The 17,500-nt window shown below is 47.2% G+C and overlaps 1 protein-coding gene across 1 annotated transcript in view; it reads left to right on the plus strand.

Moving 5' to 3' along the window:
- The window catches only part of FAF1 (Fas associated factor 1), a 210,132-nt gene that overhangs the window by 32,590 nt on the left and 160,042 nt on the right, over positions 1-17,500 (plus strand). The window contains exons 6-7 of the mRNA XM_069737931.1: positions 869-960; positions 13,265-13,370. Of these exons, the coding sequence (XP_069594032.1) occupies positions 869-960; positions 13,265-13,370 (198 nt within the window). The remainder of the gene's footprint in view (positions 1-868; positions 961-13,264; positions 13,371-17,500) is intronic.

Here is a 17,500-nt window from a genome sequence, read left to right on the forward strand (position 1 = left end):
TCTTCTTTTTTTGCTGAGCTCCTTGCCACTAGTCTTTTTTTTCTTCTTCTTTTTTTTGCTGAGCTCCTTGCCACTGGTCTTTTTTTCCTCTTCTTTTTTTGCTGAGCTCCTTGCCACTGGTCTTTTTTTTTTCTTCTTCTTTTTGCTGAGCTGCTTTCCACTGTAATATTTGGTCATACATCGGAAGCTCAATAAACGGCCGAATGCAGATAAGAATATGCAAAGTTGACTATTTTTAATCTAGAAAAAAAAAAAAATTTTCATTCTTTTTGTCATCCATCTTTCTGTTTTTTTTTTGTTACAGCATCTCGGTTGTACACTATTTTAAAATAAATAAATAAAAAGCCAAATCCTGTTTCCAGTGTTAATAATTGTAATTTATCCATGAAAATCGCATGACACGGGGATGGTAACCCAGTATATGATCCATTTTTTTTTACGCACCCTTTGACTACTTTTGATCCATATTTTGGATCAGACTCGCCCATTTTAATGATCCGAAATATGGATCCAAGTAGTGCATGCGGCAATTTTATTTATTTTTAATCCGTGTGTAAAATTGCTCTTGTGAATCTCAACATTGACACATATTGGTCCTTGTGCTGTCCGTATACCACCCGTTTTACATACACCAGCAAACGGACCGATTCTGCGCTCATTTGATGGTTCACAAATGCAGATGAGTTACAAACCCCCTGTCATAATGAGCTCACTGACAGATCCTCAGTTAACTCGTTCTACAGCGCAATAGACATTGCAGCACAGAGGCTACAGAAGGCAAACGGTGCAAAATTATTAATGAAACCCAACTGGAAAGTTGCTCTCAGTCTAAGTGTTAATGATTTTTATTCAATTATTTTATTTACAGACCGTCCTGAGAACTCTTCACTTGCCAAAACACAATAACCTTTACGTCCTGACCCCAGACTTACCGCTTCCATCGATGGCCGGCCAGTCCAGGTAACGCTTCCGTTCTGCATGCATCCTTGTGAAAAAGATTCCCCCACTGTTTTTGGATATGGCAAAAATCGTCTTCTCTCAATGAATTTTGATAATTGCACAGCAAATTTGTGTCTAAGGGCCATAATAATAATATCACTCCGTATGTGTCATATCCAATAGAAATGATCAAAAGTTGAGCCAAAATAGTATGAGCTCTGACAGGTAAAATTTCTTTCCAGGCTTCACCTTACTTTGTGCTGTCGGTCTATGTGACCGTGTCGGCATGTGGCTGAATCCTGACGGTATGCTCTGCGCACACTGTCCGTATTCCGCTATGTTGCCTGCTCCAGTGGGAGGTCACATTACCATAAGTATGCAACTTTTTTTTTTTTTTTTTTTTTAAATACTGGTGGTCTCGTGCTGACTAGTAACGTATTTTGCTTCTCTCAATGTCTTATATATAAGCTAGTCAGCACCTGACCGCCGCCAGAATTTTGACAAGTTGGCAACCCGGGTGTTACCATTTTTCTCTTCTTAGAGGTGTGTGTACCCCCCCAGGTGCTGATTGAACAATGTCAGACTGTGTGTGGGACACACCCTCCAACTTGTTCCGCCCAGTTGTCTATTTTTTTTTTTTTAGCACAATGCAAAGTGACAGACTGACAAAAAGACAAAAGGTCACCTCTGCTTCATAGGGTTTACACCGACTTTGTGCGTTATTCACCATCTATGCAACATAGGAGATAATGATAACTTGCTGATTGCAGGGGATTAGACCTATAAGACTCACACTAATCTTGTGGGCTGTTCTTGCTTGAATGGAGAGGTGGTTGAGCATGCACACCTCCACTGCATTCATTGATTTCTGGAGATGGCGGAGTGCGGTGATGAACATGCTTTGTGGTCGAGCATGCACACCTCCACTGCATTCATTGATTTCTGGAGATAGCGGAGCGCGGTGATGAACATGCTTTGTGGTCGAGCATGCACACCTCCACTGCATTCATTGATTTCTGGAGATAGCGGAGCGCGGTGATGAACGTGCGTTGTGGTCGAGCATGCACACCTCCACTGCATTCATTGATTTCTGGAGATATTGGAGCGCGGTGATGAACGTGCGTTGTGGTCGAGCATGCACACCTCCACTGCATTCATTGATTTCTGGAGATAGCGGAGCGCGGTGATGAACGTGCGTTGTGGTCGAGCATGCACACCTCCACTGCATTCATTGATTTCTGGAGATAGCGGAGCGCGGTGATGAACGTGCGTTGTGGTCGAGCATGCACACCTCCACTGCATTCATTGATTTCTGGAGATATTGGAGTGCGGTGATGCACATGCCTGGTGGTCGAGCATGCACACCTCCACTGCATTCATTGATTTCTGGAGATAGCGGAGCACTGTGATGAACATGCTTTGTGGTCGAGCATGCACACCTCCACTGCATTCATTGATTTCTGGAGATATTGGAGTGCGGTGATGCACATGCCTGGTGGTCGAGCATGCATACCTCCACTACATTCATTGATTTCTGGAGATAGCGGAATGCGGTGATGAACATGCTTTGTGGTCGAGCATGCACACCTCCACTGCATTCATTGATTTCTGGAGATAGCGGAGTGCGGTGATGAACATGCATTGTGGTCGAGCATGCACCCCTCCATTGCATTCATTGATTTCTGGAGATAGCGGAGCACTGTGATGAACATGCTTTGTGGTCGAGCATGCATACCTCCACTGCATTCATTGATTTCTGGAGATAGCGGAGCACGGTGATGAACATTCTTTGTGGTCGAGCATGCACACCTCCACTGCATTCATTGATTTCTGGAGATAGCGGAGCACGGTGATGAACATTCTTTGTGGTCGAGCATGCACCCCTCCATTGCATTCATTGATTTCTGGAGATAGCGGAGCACGGTGATGAACATGCTTTGTGGTCGAGCATGCACACCTCCACTGCATTCATTGATTTCTGGAGATAGCGGAGCACGGTGATGAACATGCTTTGTGGTCGAGCATGCACCCCTCCACTGCATTCATTGATTTCTGGAGATAGCGGAGCACGGTGATGAACATGCTTTGTGGTCGAGCATGCACACCTCCACTGCATTCATTGATTTCTGGAGATAGCGGAGCACGGTGATGAACATTCTTTGTGGTCGAGCATGCACCCCTCCATTGCATTCATTGATTTCTGGAGATAGCGGAGCACGGTGATGAACATGCTTTGTGGTCGAGCATGCACCCCTCCACTGCATTCATTGATTTCTGGAGATAGCGGAGTGCGGTGGTGAACATGCTTTGTGGTCGAGCATGCACACCTCCACTGCATTCATTGATTTCTGGAGATGGCGGAGTGCGGTGATGAACATGCTTTGTGGTCGAGCATGCACACCTCCACTGCATTCATTGATTTCTGGAGATAGCGGAGCGCGGTGATGAACATGCTTTGTGGTCGAGCATGCACACCTCCACTGCATTCATTGATTTCTGGAGATGGCGGAGTGCGGTGATGAACATGCTTTGTGGTCGAGCATGCACACCTCCACTGCATTCATTGATTTCTGGAGATAGCGGAGCGCGGTGATGAACATGCTTTGTGGTCGAGCATGCACACCTCCACTGCATTCATTGATTTCTGGAGATAGCGGAGCGCGGTGATGAACGTGCGTTGTGGTCGAGCATGCACACCTCCACTGCATTCATTGATTTCTGGAGATATTGGAGCGCGGTGATGAACGTGCGTTGTGGTCGAGCATGCACACCTCCACTGCATTCATTGATTTCTGGAGATAGCGGAGCGCGGTGATGAACGTGCGTTGTGGTCGAGCATGCACACCTCCACTGCATTCATTGATTTCTGGAGATAGCGGAGCGCGGTGATGAACGTGCGTTGTGGTCGAGCATGCACACCTCCACTGCATTCATTGATTTCTGGAGATATTGGAGTGCGGTGATGCACATGCCTGGTGGTCGAGCATGCACACCTCCACTGCATTCATTGATTTCTGGAGATAGCGGAGCACTGTGATGAACATGCTTTGTGGTCGAGCATGCACACCTCCACTGCATTCATTGATTTCTGGAGATATTGGAGTGCGGTGATGCACATGCCTGGTGGTTGAGCATGCACACCTCCACTGCATTCATTGATTTCTGGAGATAGCGGAATGCGGTGATGAACATGCTTTGTGGTCGAGCATGCACACCTCCACTGCATTCATTGATTTCTGGAGATAGCGGAATGCGGTGATGAACATGCTTTGTGGTCGAGCATGCACACCTCCACTGCATTCATTGATTTCTGGAGATATTGGAGTGCGGTGATGCACATGCCTGGTGGTCGAGCATGCATACCTCCACTACATTCATTGATTTCTGGAGATAGCGGAATGCGGTGATGAACATGCTTTGTGGTCGAGCATGCACACCTCCACTGCATTCATTGATTTCTGGAGATAGCGGAGTGCGGTGATGAACATGCATTGTGGTCGAGCATGCACCCCTCCATTGCATTCATTGATTTCTGGAGATAGCGGAGCACTGTGATGAACATGCTTTGTGGTCGAGCATGCATACCTCCACTGCATTCATTGATTTCTGGAGATAGCGGAGCACGGTGATGAACATTCTTTGTGGTCGAGCATGCACCCCTCCATTGCATTCATTGATTTCTGGAGATAGCGGAGCACGGTGATGAACATGCTTTGTGGTCGAGCATGCACCCCTCCACTGCATTCATTGATTTCTGGAGATAGCGGAGCACGGTGATGAACATGCTTTGTGGTCGAGCATGCACACCTCCACTGCATTCATTGATTTCTGGAGATAGCGGAGCACGGTGATGAACATTCTTTGTGGTCGAGCATGCACCCCTCCATTGCATTCATTGATTTCTGGAGATAGCGGAGCACGGTGATGAACATGCTTTGTGGTCGAGCATGCACCCCTCCACTGCATTCATTGATTTCTGGAGATAGCGGAGTGCGGTGGTGAACATGCTTTGTGGTCGAGCATGCACACCTCCACTGCATTCATTGATTTCTGGAGATAGCGGAGTGCGGTGATGAACATGCTTTGTGGTCGAGCATGCATACCTCCACTGCATTCATTGATTTCTGGAGATATTGGAGTGCGGTGATGCACATGCCTGGTGGTTGAGCATGCACACCTCCACTGCATTCATTGATTTCTGGAGATAGCGGAGTGCGGTGATGAACATGCTTTGTGGTCGAGCATGCACACCTCCACTGCATTCATTGATTTCTGGAGATAGCGGAGCACGGTGATGAACATGCTTTGTGGTCGAGCATGCACACCTCCACTGCATTCATTGATTTCTGGAGATATTGGAGTGCGGTGATGCACATGCCTGGTGGTCGAGCATGCACACCTCCACCGCATTCATTGATTTCTGGAGATATCGGAGCGCGGTGATGAACATGCTTTGTGGTCGAGCATGCACACCTCCACTGCATTCATTGATTTCTGGAGATAGCGGAGTGCGGTGATGAACATGCTTTGTGGTCGAGCATGCATACCTCCACTGCATTCATTGATTTCTGGAGATAGCGGAGTGCGGTGATGAACATGCTTTGTGGTCGAGCATGCACACCTCCACTGCATTCATTGATTTCTGGAGATAGCGGAGCGCGGTGATGAACATGCTTTGTGGTCGAGCATGCACCCCTGCACTGCATTCATTGATTTCTGGAGATAGCGGAGCACGGTGATGAACATGCTTTGTGGTCGAGCATGCACACCTCCACTGCATTCATTGATTTCTGGAGATATTGGAGTGCGGTGATGCACATGCCTGGTGGTCGAGCATGCACACCTCCACCGCATTCATTGATTTCTGGAGATATTGGAGTGCGGTGATGCACATGCCTGGTGGTCGAGCATGCACACCTCCACTGCATTCATTGATTTCTGGAGATATCGGAGCGCGGTGATGAACATGCTTTGTGGTCGAGCATGCACACCTCCACTACATTCATTGATTTCTGGAGATAGCGGAGCACGGTGATGAACATGCTTTGTGGTCGAGCATGCACACCTCCACTACATTCATTGATTTCTGGAGATAGCGGAGTGCGGTGATGAACATGCTTTGTGGTCGAGCATGCATACCTCCACTACATTCATTGATTTCTGGAGATATTGGAGTGCGGTGATGCACATGCCTGGTGGTCGCGCATGCGCATCTCCATTCATTGATTCCTGGAGATAGCAGCAGAGCACGGTGGTGCACATGCTTGACCACAGCTCCATTTAGATGATACTTCAAAGATCGCGATCCTTAGAACTTCAGCAATCATTAAGTTACCTCCTATTTAACGGTCTAGGGTATAGCTTACAAACCCGTTAAGTGAATGACATATCTCAGAAGAGCCGACAGCTCATCAGTGCGACATTTTATTTATCGGGCCTGATACATTTTGGTTCTATACCTTTGCATTAGCTGAAATGTTCAGGATGTGACAGGTTGGCTTTATTTAGCCTTTTTTGAGGTTGCAGAAGGTTAATTATTTCTGTGTATAAATGTGTTACAGTTTATACTTCTGTAAGAATTATGAGCCTGACTTCGGATGACAGTGTGATCACACCGTACATACACGAGCGGCAGATGTCTACGTGTCGGTCTGCAGCAGCACTTGTCAGCCATGCGTTTTATGCAGAATTTAATAATCTGTCATCATCCTTTTAATGTTTTCCGTCATCGCCTCTCAGGCATTGTTCTTACTGTCTGTAATTGGCTTTCTTCTTGTTACATTGTTTGCTTCGATTACATTTTTATCGCACTTTATTGTTGTGAAATTGCAAAGGTTGTGGATGTCACACGGTCTGAAATAGTATGTCTGCATAAGGGGAAATGTGGGATTACATGGTTATCATTAAAATAATACAGTGGAACGTGTAAAAAATCAGATATGTCGGCTACGTGCAAACATGGAGCCTTTCGCTGAAGCAGACATGGCTTATTGTTCCTCCTTGGATCATATGTAATTGTCATTGACGTGGTGAGATTTCTTATGCTTTCTATTTTCTACAAAATCGGGCCAAGTTCTTCCATTTGCCGGACTCGCAGGCTTCGGATCTACCTTAGCTGGATATTGCTGGACTTGTGTTTGAAATAGCTACATGCATGTACTAATAGTTTGGGATGTGCACTCTTTCTCCCTGTACTATTCTGACCAATCATAAACAGGCAGGAACAGGAGTAGTACAGCAGAGCTGACAGTGCTATGAGAGCTGATACAGTCATGGCCAAAAGTATTGACACCCCTGCAATTCTGTCAGATAATACTCATTTTCTTCCTGAAACTCTCTCAAACCATTTTCTCGTGCTTTTTGAAGTGTGTTTTGGGTCATTGTCCTGCTGGAAGACCCATGACCTCTGAGGGAGACCCAGCCTTTTCACACTGGGCCCTACATTATGCTGCAAAATTTGTTGGTAGTCTTCAGACTTCATAATGCCATGCACACGGTCAAGCAGTCCAGTGCCAGAGGCAGCAAAGCAACCACAAAACATCAGGGAACCTCCGCCATGTTTGACTGTAGGGACCGTGTTCTTTTCTTTGAATGCCTCTTTTTTTCTCCTGTAAACTCTATGTTGATGCCTTTGCCCAAAAAGCTCTACTTTTGTCTCATCTGACCAGAGAACATTCTTCCAAAACGTTTTAGGCTTTTTCAGGTAAGTTTTGGCAAACTCCAGCCTGGCTTTTTTATGTCTCGGGGTAAGAAGTGGGGTCTTCCTGGGTCTCCTACCATACAGTCCCTTTTCATTCAGACGCCGACGGATAGTACGGGTTGACACTGTTGTACCCTCGGACTGCAGGGCAGCTTTAACTTGTTTGGATGTTAGTCAAGGTTCTTTATCCAACATCCGCACAATCTTGTGTTGAAATCTCTTGTCAATTTTTCTTTTCTGTCCACATCTAGGGAGGTTGGCCACAATGCCATGGGCTTTACACTTCTTGATGACGCTGCGCTCGGTAGACACAGGAACATTCAGGTCTTTGGAGATGGACTTGTAGCCTTGAGATTGCTCATGCTTCCTCACAATTTGGTTTCTCAAGTCCTCAGACAGTTCTTTGGTCTTCTTTCTTTTCTCCATGCTCAATGTGGTACACACAAGGACACAGGACAGAGGTTGAGTCAACTTTAATCCATGTTAACTGGCTGCAAGTGTGATTTAGTTATTGCCAACACCTGTTAGGTGCCACAGGTAAGTTACAGGTGCTGTTAATTACACAAATTAGAGAAGCATCACATGATTTTTCGAACAGTGCCAATACTTTTGTCCACCCCCCTTTTAATGTTTGGTGTGGAATTATATCCAGTTTGGCTTTAGGACAATTCTTTTTGTGTTTTTTTCATTTAAGACAAATTAAATGAAAATAATACCAAATAATTTGTGTTTGCAATCATTTTCAGGAAGAAACTGAGTATTATCTGACAGAATTGCAGGGGTGTCAATACTTTTGGCCATGACTGTAGAAGGGTTTGTAATGTGACACAGCTAAACTCAGCTGTGCTGCACATCTCCCCACACTGATGTATCTTTACATCTCACTCACTGAGAAACCTGAGCTATGATGGGGGCGTGTTCTTTTTCTGCAGTGTTGCTGCCTGCTTATGATTGGGCAACGTCATAGAGGGTGAAGACGTGCACGCCCCCGGTGAAATTTTTTTTATAAAACCTGGTAGCTAAAAAAAAAGGCTTTATTCTGCTCTGCAGCCACTATTCCATCATGTGTCCAGAAATTTGGTGTCAAGACCTCTTTAAAGTAAACCCGTCAATCGATTCTCGCTGCCCTAATCATTGGCAGCATGAATAACAGCCTGGCTGCTTACTGTATTTTGTATACTGTATTTTATTGTGCATTTTAATGCTTTATTTCCTCTGTTGTGGCTGTAGACAAATTGAAAATTAGTTGCAGGGTTTCCCTACAGATTACCGTTGATCACTGGGAGGATTCCCACAACATGTAAAAAACCTATCAAGAAAAGCATTAGATATTCTCAAAATCTGCCAATCTGAATGACTATATCAGAACACAATCTAGTGCGAGAATAATCTCATCAGACACCACCAGGGGGAGCACTTTATTAAAGGTACAAGCACTGGATGAAGCTTCATCCTCGGGCACAATGCTATGTATAATCTGTATTTATACTTCGCATACACTGGTCAAACATAGTATTAAAACCACCTGCCTAATATTTTGTAGACCTCCCTTGTGCTAGTGCGCAAAAGCTCTGCCCCCATCGATGCCCGGCCTCCTGAATGTGCCCCTGTGGTATTTGCTGCCCAGGTAATGGCTCTTTTAAAGGGAACGTGTAATTAGATTCATGCTCTGAATTGCCACGGGGTGTCAGAGCAAACATAGTTTGATGAAAAGTAGTCCGGGGGCTATAGCAAGAGATGTGATTGGTCCGGTGCTCTCCCCCCACCCCGGCCATTTCCTTCATGCATGACTCCAGCTGACTGACAGGTCTCTGGCTATGTATAACCATGGACAATCAGCTGGAGCGGTGCGGGGAGAAGTCACCTGGATGTGCCGGAGGAGTCGCCTCTCGCTCTGTAATCCCCCACCGGCCCTCCAAACTGTTTTCTCTGACACACCGGAGCATTTCAGAGAAAAAAAATTACATATTGCGATTACAGGCAGCAAGGTTGTGATTTATGCTGCCTGTGATTATGGCAGCATGAATCAAGTGACGGGTTCCTTTTAAAGGGGACATTTCACCAAATTCTTCATGTTGAACTGGATGCGTGATGTAATTGTGGCTGCAGAGCGGAATACATTTTTTTTTTTTTTTTGTAAATTTTGCTTCTCTGTTATGGAAATGTTAGCCATCAGTGTTTGGCAGCGAATGAATTCACTTTATTTGTCTTCATTCCAAGTGGATGATATCAGACAACTTTCCCTAGGGGTGTTTACTTCTTCTCCCTGTATGACCCTGACCAATTATTAACAGGCAGCAACAATCAAAGGAAAGAAGAACAGGCCCCACCATACTCATCCTCCTCCCACCGCACCGTTGTCTGTTGTCGTCATCCTCCCCAGCGTCACTGCCTGTCATTGTCATCTTTCCCCATGCCGGTGCCTGTCGTCCTCCTCCCAATCGACAGTGCCTGCCCCCCATTGTTGTCCTCCTCCCCCACGCCGATGCCTGCCACCCGTCGGTCGTTGTCCTCCTCCTCCCCTCCCCATACCCCCCCTCCCCCCCCCGTGCTGGTGCTTGCCGCTGTCCTCCCCCCGAGCTGGTGCTTGCCGCCAGTCCTCATCCTCCCCCCCCACTCCGATGCCTGCCGCCCGTCTTCATTGTCGTCGTCCTCCTCCACACCGGTGCTTGCTGCCCTTCATTGTTCTCCCTGCACTGGGACCTGCCACTTGTAGTTGTCCTGCTTACTCGTACAAATGCCTGCTGCACGTTGTCCTCCTCCTCCCCCGCACAGGTGCCTGCTGCTCGTTGTTGTCCTCCCCTGTACCAGGGCCTGCAGGTTGTCGTTGTCCTCCTTCCCCCCGTCGGCGCCTGCCGCCCTGTGCCGCCTGCCCATCGTCGTCGTCTTTCCCTGCTGCCCGACATCGTCCTCCCCCATTCCTGCTGCCTGTCATCCTCCTCCCCTGCACTGATGCCTGCTGCCCGTCGTCATCTTCCCCATGCGGTGCCTGCTGCCCTTCTTTGTCCTTTTCCCTGGCGTCGGGGCCTGCTGCCCATCGTCATTCTTCTCCCCTGTGCTGGTGCCTGCTGCCTGTCATCGTCGTCCTCCTCCGCCTCTCCCGCGCTGGTGCCTGCTGCCCATCGTCATTCTCCCCCGCGCTGGTGCCTGCTGCCCATCGTCATTCTCCCCCGCGCTGGTGCCTGCCACCCGTCGTCATTCTCCTCGGCACTGGTGCCTGCTGCCTGTTGTCGTCTTCCCCTGCGCGGTGCCTGCTGCCCATTGTTCGTCGTCGTCCTCCTCCTCCTCGCCCGCACTGGTGCCTGCTGCCCATTGTCATTCTCCCCCGCGCTGGTGTCTGCCACCCGTCGTCATTCTCCTCGGCGCTGGTGCCTGCTGCCCGTCGTCGTCTTCCGCTGCGCGGTGCCTGCTGCCCGTCGTCGTCTTCCACTGCGCGGGGCCTGCTGCCCGTCGTCGTTTTCCCCTGCGCGGTGCCTGCCGCCCGTCATCGCCCTCCCCCGCGCTGGTGCCTGCCGCCTGGCATCGTCCTCCTTTCCCCGCACAGATGCCTGCCGCCCGTCGTTTGCACCGGTGCAGTCCTCCTTGACTATGCCAGCAGCTTTCCATTAAATCGCTGAGTAGTAGTCCTCGTCCCATTCCATCATTGGGATTAGTGCCCCATATTTGCTTTCCATCCATAAGTCGGGGCTGGCGTGCCTCCGTGCCGCACAGACTGGGGAGATTTGCATACTTTCCAGGTTTTTAAGTGGCTTCTGTTTGCAGCAAATGTGAAATCTCCGGCAGCATTAGCTACAACAAACATTACATCTACATACTGATTTCTTATTTTGTGTTAATGTAAATAAGCTGTAATTACTGTAAATGTGATCTGTGGCTGACATGAGCCGGTATAAATCTGCAAGCTTAAAATCGCTGGATTTAATTGACGGGTTTGGCAGTGTTTAATTTTAAATCCCACGGCACTTCTATAAGAAAATAAAAAGCGAGCAATCGTGCGGCTCGTTGCAGATGAGACATGCAGCCAGAGATTCCACTGTTTATGTGGAAACCACATTTTTTTATTTTTTTTTTTAAGCCAAAAATCCTTTAAAAAGGTTAAAGGGAAATTAAACCTGAAGTTTAAGTATTTCCTGCAGATAAAAGCTCACAAATCATACACGCTTACTAAATATATTTATGATAACCATTAATTAGAGGTGAACCCATGTTTGCATTAAAGGGAATTGCATAAATGGCATTTTTTAACTATAATCCTATTATCACCGCTCCTGCTCCTCGGGGGAGTAAGAGAGAAGAATGCAGGCTGTCATTGGTGGTGATCTGTACCCTGCTGACGGTTTTGGCATTTTGCAGAATTTAGCGTCATGCCGCAATGATGTCGCGCCAGGCCGGCACAGATGCTGTCAGCTTGGAGGAGACGGTTTGCAGAGTCGGGGGGTCCAGTGACCAGGGCTGTGGAGTCAGTAAGCCAAACCTCCGACTCCTCATTCTCCATGACACCGACTCCACCAAAAAAAAGGCTCCGACTCCACTACTCCAACTCTGACTCCACAGCCCTGCCAGTGACTGTAGAATACTAACCAGGGTCCTGCAAATCGATTCGCTCACCTCTATTAATGACCCAACATTTGGTAAAATTGATTAAAAAAACAACAACAACAAACTCTTACATACATTTTTTTTAATTTTTTTAATTTTTTTATTGGATTATTGATCTGAGAAGAATAAACCATTTTTGGTTCACCAGGAATCTAAATCTAAGTGATAGACAATTGTACGTTGTGCCGGGTAGAACTTCTCTTTTCTACAGTCCAATTATGGAGTCCATCGCTGAAGAAATAGACCAAGTCTTGGGTCCAAAACCCCCCAAATATTTACTTTTTTTTGGGATCTCCTTATTGGAACGTCGTATGGAGAGACTGAAGGCTTGATGTAGTGTGAGAGACGGTTGCTAGACATTGGATTATATCGTGTATATATATTACCGTAGATGAACGCTACTAGAAGCTGCACCTTGTCCTTTGGGTGCTGACATTGTGATGTGGATTTGTGTGGTCCCGGACCCAGCGGAGACGCTGCTCGTACGTGTTTAGCTAATTAGATGTAATAACGATGTGAGTGTTAGCGATTATATCGTATATATATTACCGTAGATGAACATTACTAGAAGCTGCACCTTGTCCTTTGGGTGCTGACATTGTGATGTGGATTTGTGTGGTCCCGGACCCAGCAGAGACGCTGCTCGTACGTGTTTAGCTAATTAGATGTAATAACGATGTGAGTGTTAGCGATTATATCGTATATATATATTACCGTAGATGAACGCTACTAGGAGCTGCACCTTGTCCTTTGGGTGCTGACATTGTGATGTGGATTTGTGTGGTCCCGGACCCAGCGTGTTTAGCTAATTAGATGTAATAACGATGTGAGTGTTAGCTGTGTGTCTGTGAAGTAACAGGCTCACAGGACACGTCGCCTGCGTTTGGTCAGTACAGTAGCAGCTCCGTGGTCGGGGGGTAAGGTTCGCCCAGGCTTGTCTGAGTGGCAGTCCTGGGACGAGCGCTCCTGTCGAGCACGCCACTACTTGTCTTCTCTGACTTCCCGTCTCTATTTCTATTCCCTCAGCTCTCAACAGGAGTCATTAATTCAGAACTATATGCTGATCATCACTCACCGCGAGGTCAAGAGGGAATACAACCTGCAATTCTCCGGGAACTGCACCATACAGGAGGTGAGGGAGACGCGAGCAATAACAGTGATCACATTTCTGCTAAAATGAGCTTGATCTTGCAAAATAACACAAATCTGTCACTAGGACGTGCTTCTGAATGGATTCTATGTGTTTCGGTACCTTAGGCTCAAATGTGGAAATATCAACATGTCACGGGATAAAAATAAAATGGAGCTGGCAAAGATTATAGACCATACTTCTGTAAAACCCAAGCGGTTTATAGCTTTCTATTGTCATCTAGGATAATTTTATCTTGTAGAAGGAAATCTATAGGAGGTCAAAAAAGTTTCCAATTTTAATATTGATTTATCAAAACTAACTTGACACCCCTACTCATTCATCTGTAGTCCCCATAGTTGAGATTAGCTCTACTATGTTGGCTGGATCCATTACTGCTTTGTACTAGTAAAAGTGTATGTGGAATAACTTTATCAACAAAGTTATGTTTTTTTTTTTTTTCTTTTGCAGGGGTTGGCCACTTTACCTTTTTTTTTTCAATGCAATTTAAAGGGAATGTGTCAGCAGATTTAGTTAGAGAGCAATATAATGTTAGGCCAAAGACTCTAGATTCTAGGAATGTGTCACTTGCTCAGCAGCTTGCTGTAGTTTCCGTAAAGTAAGTGTTTTATTAGCAGGAGATTATCACTGCAGGACAAGGTGTCACATACCAGACAGTCCAACTAATCTATGTGACCCCGCCCCCAGCACTGATTGGCAGCTTGAGGACAGTGGTCATAGGAAACTGCCAATCGGGTGTGGGCAGGCTTATACACACCTCAGCATTCAGAGCACTGCTACATCTACAACAGAGAAAACTGGGTTTCTATCAAAACTACAGGAAGCAGCCCAGGAAGTAAAACATTGCTGGAATCAGGGTCTCTGCCCCTAGATCATACTGTTCTCAGATTACAAAGCAAAAACCTGCTGACGGATTCCCTTTAAGCCCCTTACTAAACTATAGTTGTTACAGGTTAGTTTTCCTCCTTGAAGTTCCACTCCTTATTTAGCGCGGTCTTCTCCCCCATCTACTCGTACTTTCGGTATTCAACATGGACGCTGCTTGGTTGCAGAGGCATATGACCAGACTAAGCAATCACCAACATCCATTAAAGAGTAATTAAAATTTGAAAATATTTTTTTTTTTTTAAATTCTCTGCAGATCCGTAATGAGGGATAGAGGCGGGTTAAGGTATGTTTGGGTCCTGACTCCTGATGCCCCCTCCGATCACTCACGAGACCACTCAGAAATGCTCCGCTCTGGAAGAAGCACACAGCTCCTGCCTGAGCACGTGTTCAGAGGCCTGCTATTAAATCCGTTCTGTACGTGTTGTCAGACAGGAGCTGTGCTCTTCTACCTCCAGAGCTGCGTACTTCTAAGTGGTCTTTTGGAGTCCTCCTTCTCCATCTCATCCTTCTGCAGGGAATTTAAAGGGAAACTGTCACCCCCAAAATCGAAGGTGAGCTAAGCCCACCAGCATCAGGGGCTTATATACAGCATTCTGTAATGCTGTAGACAAGCCCCCGATGTAACCTGAAAGATGAGAAAAAGAGGTTAGATTATACTCACCTGGGCGGGTGGTCCGATCTGATGGGCGTCACGGTCCACTCCGGCGCCTCCCATCTTCATAGGATGACGTCCTCTTCTTGTATTCACGCTGCGGCTCCGGCGCAGGCGTACTTTGTCTGTCCTGTTGAGGGCAGAGGAAAGTACTGCAGTGCGCAGGCGCCGGGAAAGGTCAGAGAGGCCCAGCGCCTGCGCACTGCGGTACTTTGCTCTGCCCTCAACAGGGCAGACAAAGTACGCCTGTGCCGGAGCCGCAGCGTGAATACAAGAAGAGGACGTCATCCTATGAAGATGGGAGGCCCCGGACCGGACCGCCCCTGGGTGAGTATAATCTAACCTCTTTTTCTCATCTTTCAGGTTACATCGGGGGCTTATCTACAGCATTACAGAATAATGTAGATACGCCCCTGATGCTGATGGGCTTAGCTCATCTTCGATTTTGGGGGTGACCGGTTCCCTTTAAGGATATAAAAATTATTTACATTTTTCTCATAGTTTAGTTGCTCTTTAAATGCACTGTCAGCACAAAATGACTGTTCAAACCAAGCACAAGCACTTGATGCACCCTTGGTGTGGCCGAGCAGTTCAAATCGCCTTCCCACCTACCTGTTTTCCATATATCTCTGATCTTCTCTGCCTATATAAAGCTGTCAATCAAAGAAGACAGGATGGAGATGGGGGGAATGCAAGTAGGTGGGCAGGAGCACTTAAATGTTTGGCCAAGGCTGCACAGAGCGCCTCTGCTGGGTTTTATCAGTCATTCTTTGCAGACAGTCCTTTAAATGTAGAGACGTCTTCTGATGATGCTAGTCACATGGACTGCTGTCCTGACTTGCAATTTACATGCGGTCCCTAAGCCTGATGAAGGTCTGCGTTATAAGACCGAAATGTCATTTATGTATTCTTTTGGATTTCTACAATTAAAACGTTTTCAGCATTACTATTTGGCGTGCCAAATTCTTTTGAAGATGGACTTGTATTCACCAGCAAACAAGGTCCTTACCTGAGCGCCTTGCTGGTGGGAGAAGACTGCGAAGTCGCAGAGCGTCGTTGCCCAGAGCAGATCATTGGCTCTGATTCAGCAATTAATATATATTAGTACGCGGTTCACTTGGCAAAATCATGATAAAATGAGCAGCCCTCCCGAGAGAGCTGTCAGCGGCACTTTATTTCGGCAGACTGCTATCTTTCCTGATTCCACCATACACGAGTGCTCCGATCGGCTCGTCTTCCCTGACATCAAAAGGATCAATCATAAAAATTCCAGATGCCCCTTCCTTTCCTCCCAAACACTGGCGGGCACAGACCGCAGAGGGCCCTGAACAATATATGGGTCTCTGCAGTCCAGTACTCCTAATGCACAATCCCACCTGCTTTGGAGGTAGTATGGGCCCCCTGACCTCTTAGACCGCCCATGTGGCTGCACACGTGGCATCAATGATATGTCCGCCCCTGCAAGTAAATATGGGAGTGGATCTGGTGACAGCTTCACTTTGCTGCTGCTGCTTGGTACATATGGCTGAAAATGTACTAACGTGATACTTGTAGTACTCCATGGATTAAAAACAGTTCATTTTTATCCCAACATAAAGAAATAGAAAACGTGGTGTGTGCATCCGAAAACTGATTCCTCCTTCGTGTTTTATAGTCCAAAGAATGGTTCTTACTGCTATCGTATGTTATTGCCGACACTGGAGATGGAATTGGTCCCATTTAGAGATGATCACAATGCGCATTAACTGTCCCGGTCATCGCCCTATGGCCGGCGGCTGGAGCTGCGCCAGTTTCTGGAGCTTCCAGGTTGCGATGCGTTTGATTCGCCGGTCTGGCGTGATGTCATCGGTGTGGCGCATAGGTGACCTCTCGGCAGCCTGACTAATCGTAAGCCGAGCCCGGGATCCTGAAGAGTAAAGGAATTGGCTCAGCTCCTCTCCACAGCCTGAGAACACTGATCTGAACCGGGGTTGTGCGGAGCAATCCGCTCATCTCTATTCCCTGCACTTTCAGACATCTCGGTCTCATTTGATAATGTGATAAAGTGATTTGCAGATCGTCTTTTTATGTAAATTTTGTCGTCTTGACACTGAAAAATCTCTCCAAAGTGCTGGCTACCTGGTGTCTCCTTTCTGTCTAACTTTCTGTCAATGCCTGTTGTTAAGGGTAATCTGCCTCAAGCAGCAGAGATGTCAACACAGAGTACAGGAAGTGGGTGGGGAAGCCTTCATCCTACAGGAGGTAGGGGCGGGTCTTTACAGGGAGTGGGGGCAGGTCTTTACGGGAAGTGGGGGCAGGCCTTTGCGTGAAGTGGGGGCAGGCCTTTGCGTGAAGTCGGGGCAGGTCTTTGCGTGAAGTGGGGGCAGGTCTTTGCGGGAAGTGGGGGCAGGTCTTTGCGGGAAGTTGAGGCAGGTCTTTGCGGGAATTGGGGGCAGGTCTTTGCGGGAAGTTGGGGCAGGTCTTTGCGGGAAGTTGGGGCAGGTCTTTGCGGGAAGTGGGGGCAGGTCTTTGCGGGAATTGGGGGCAGGTCTTTGCGGGAAGTTGGGGCAGGTCTTTGCGGGAAGTTGGGGCA

The sequence above is a fragment of the Ranitomeya imitator genome, chromosome 8 (assembly GCF_032444005.1).
Source record: "Ranitomeya imitator isolate aRanImi1 chromosome 8, aRanImi1.pri, whole genome shotgun sequence".
In the NCBI taxonomy this organism is placed as follows: domain Eukaryota; kingdom Metazoa; phylum Chordata; class Amphibia; order Anura; family Dendrobatidae; genus Ranitomeya; species Ranitomeya imitator.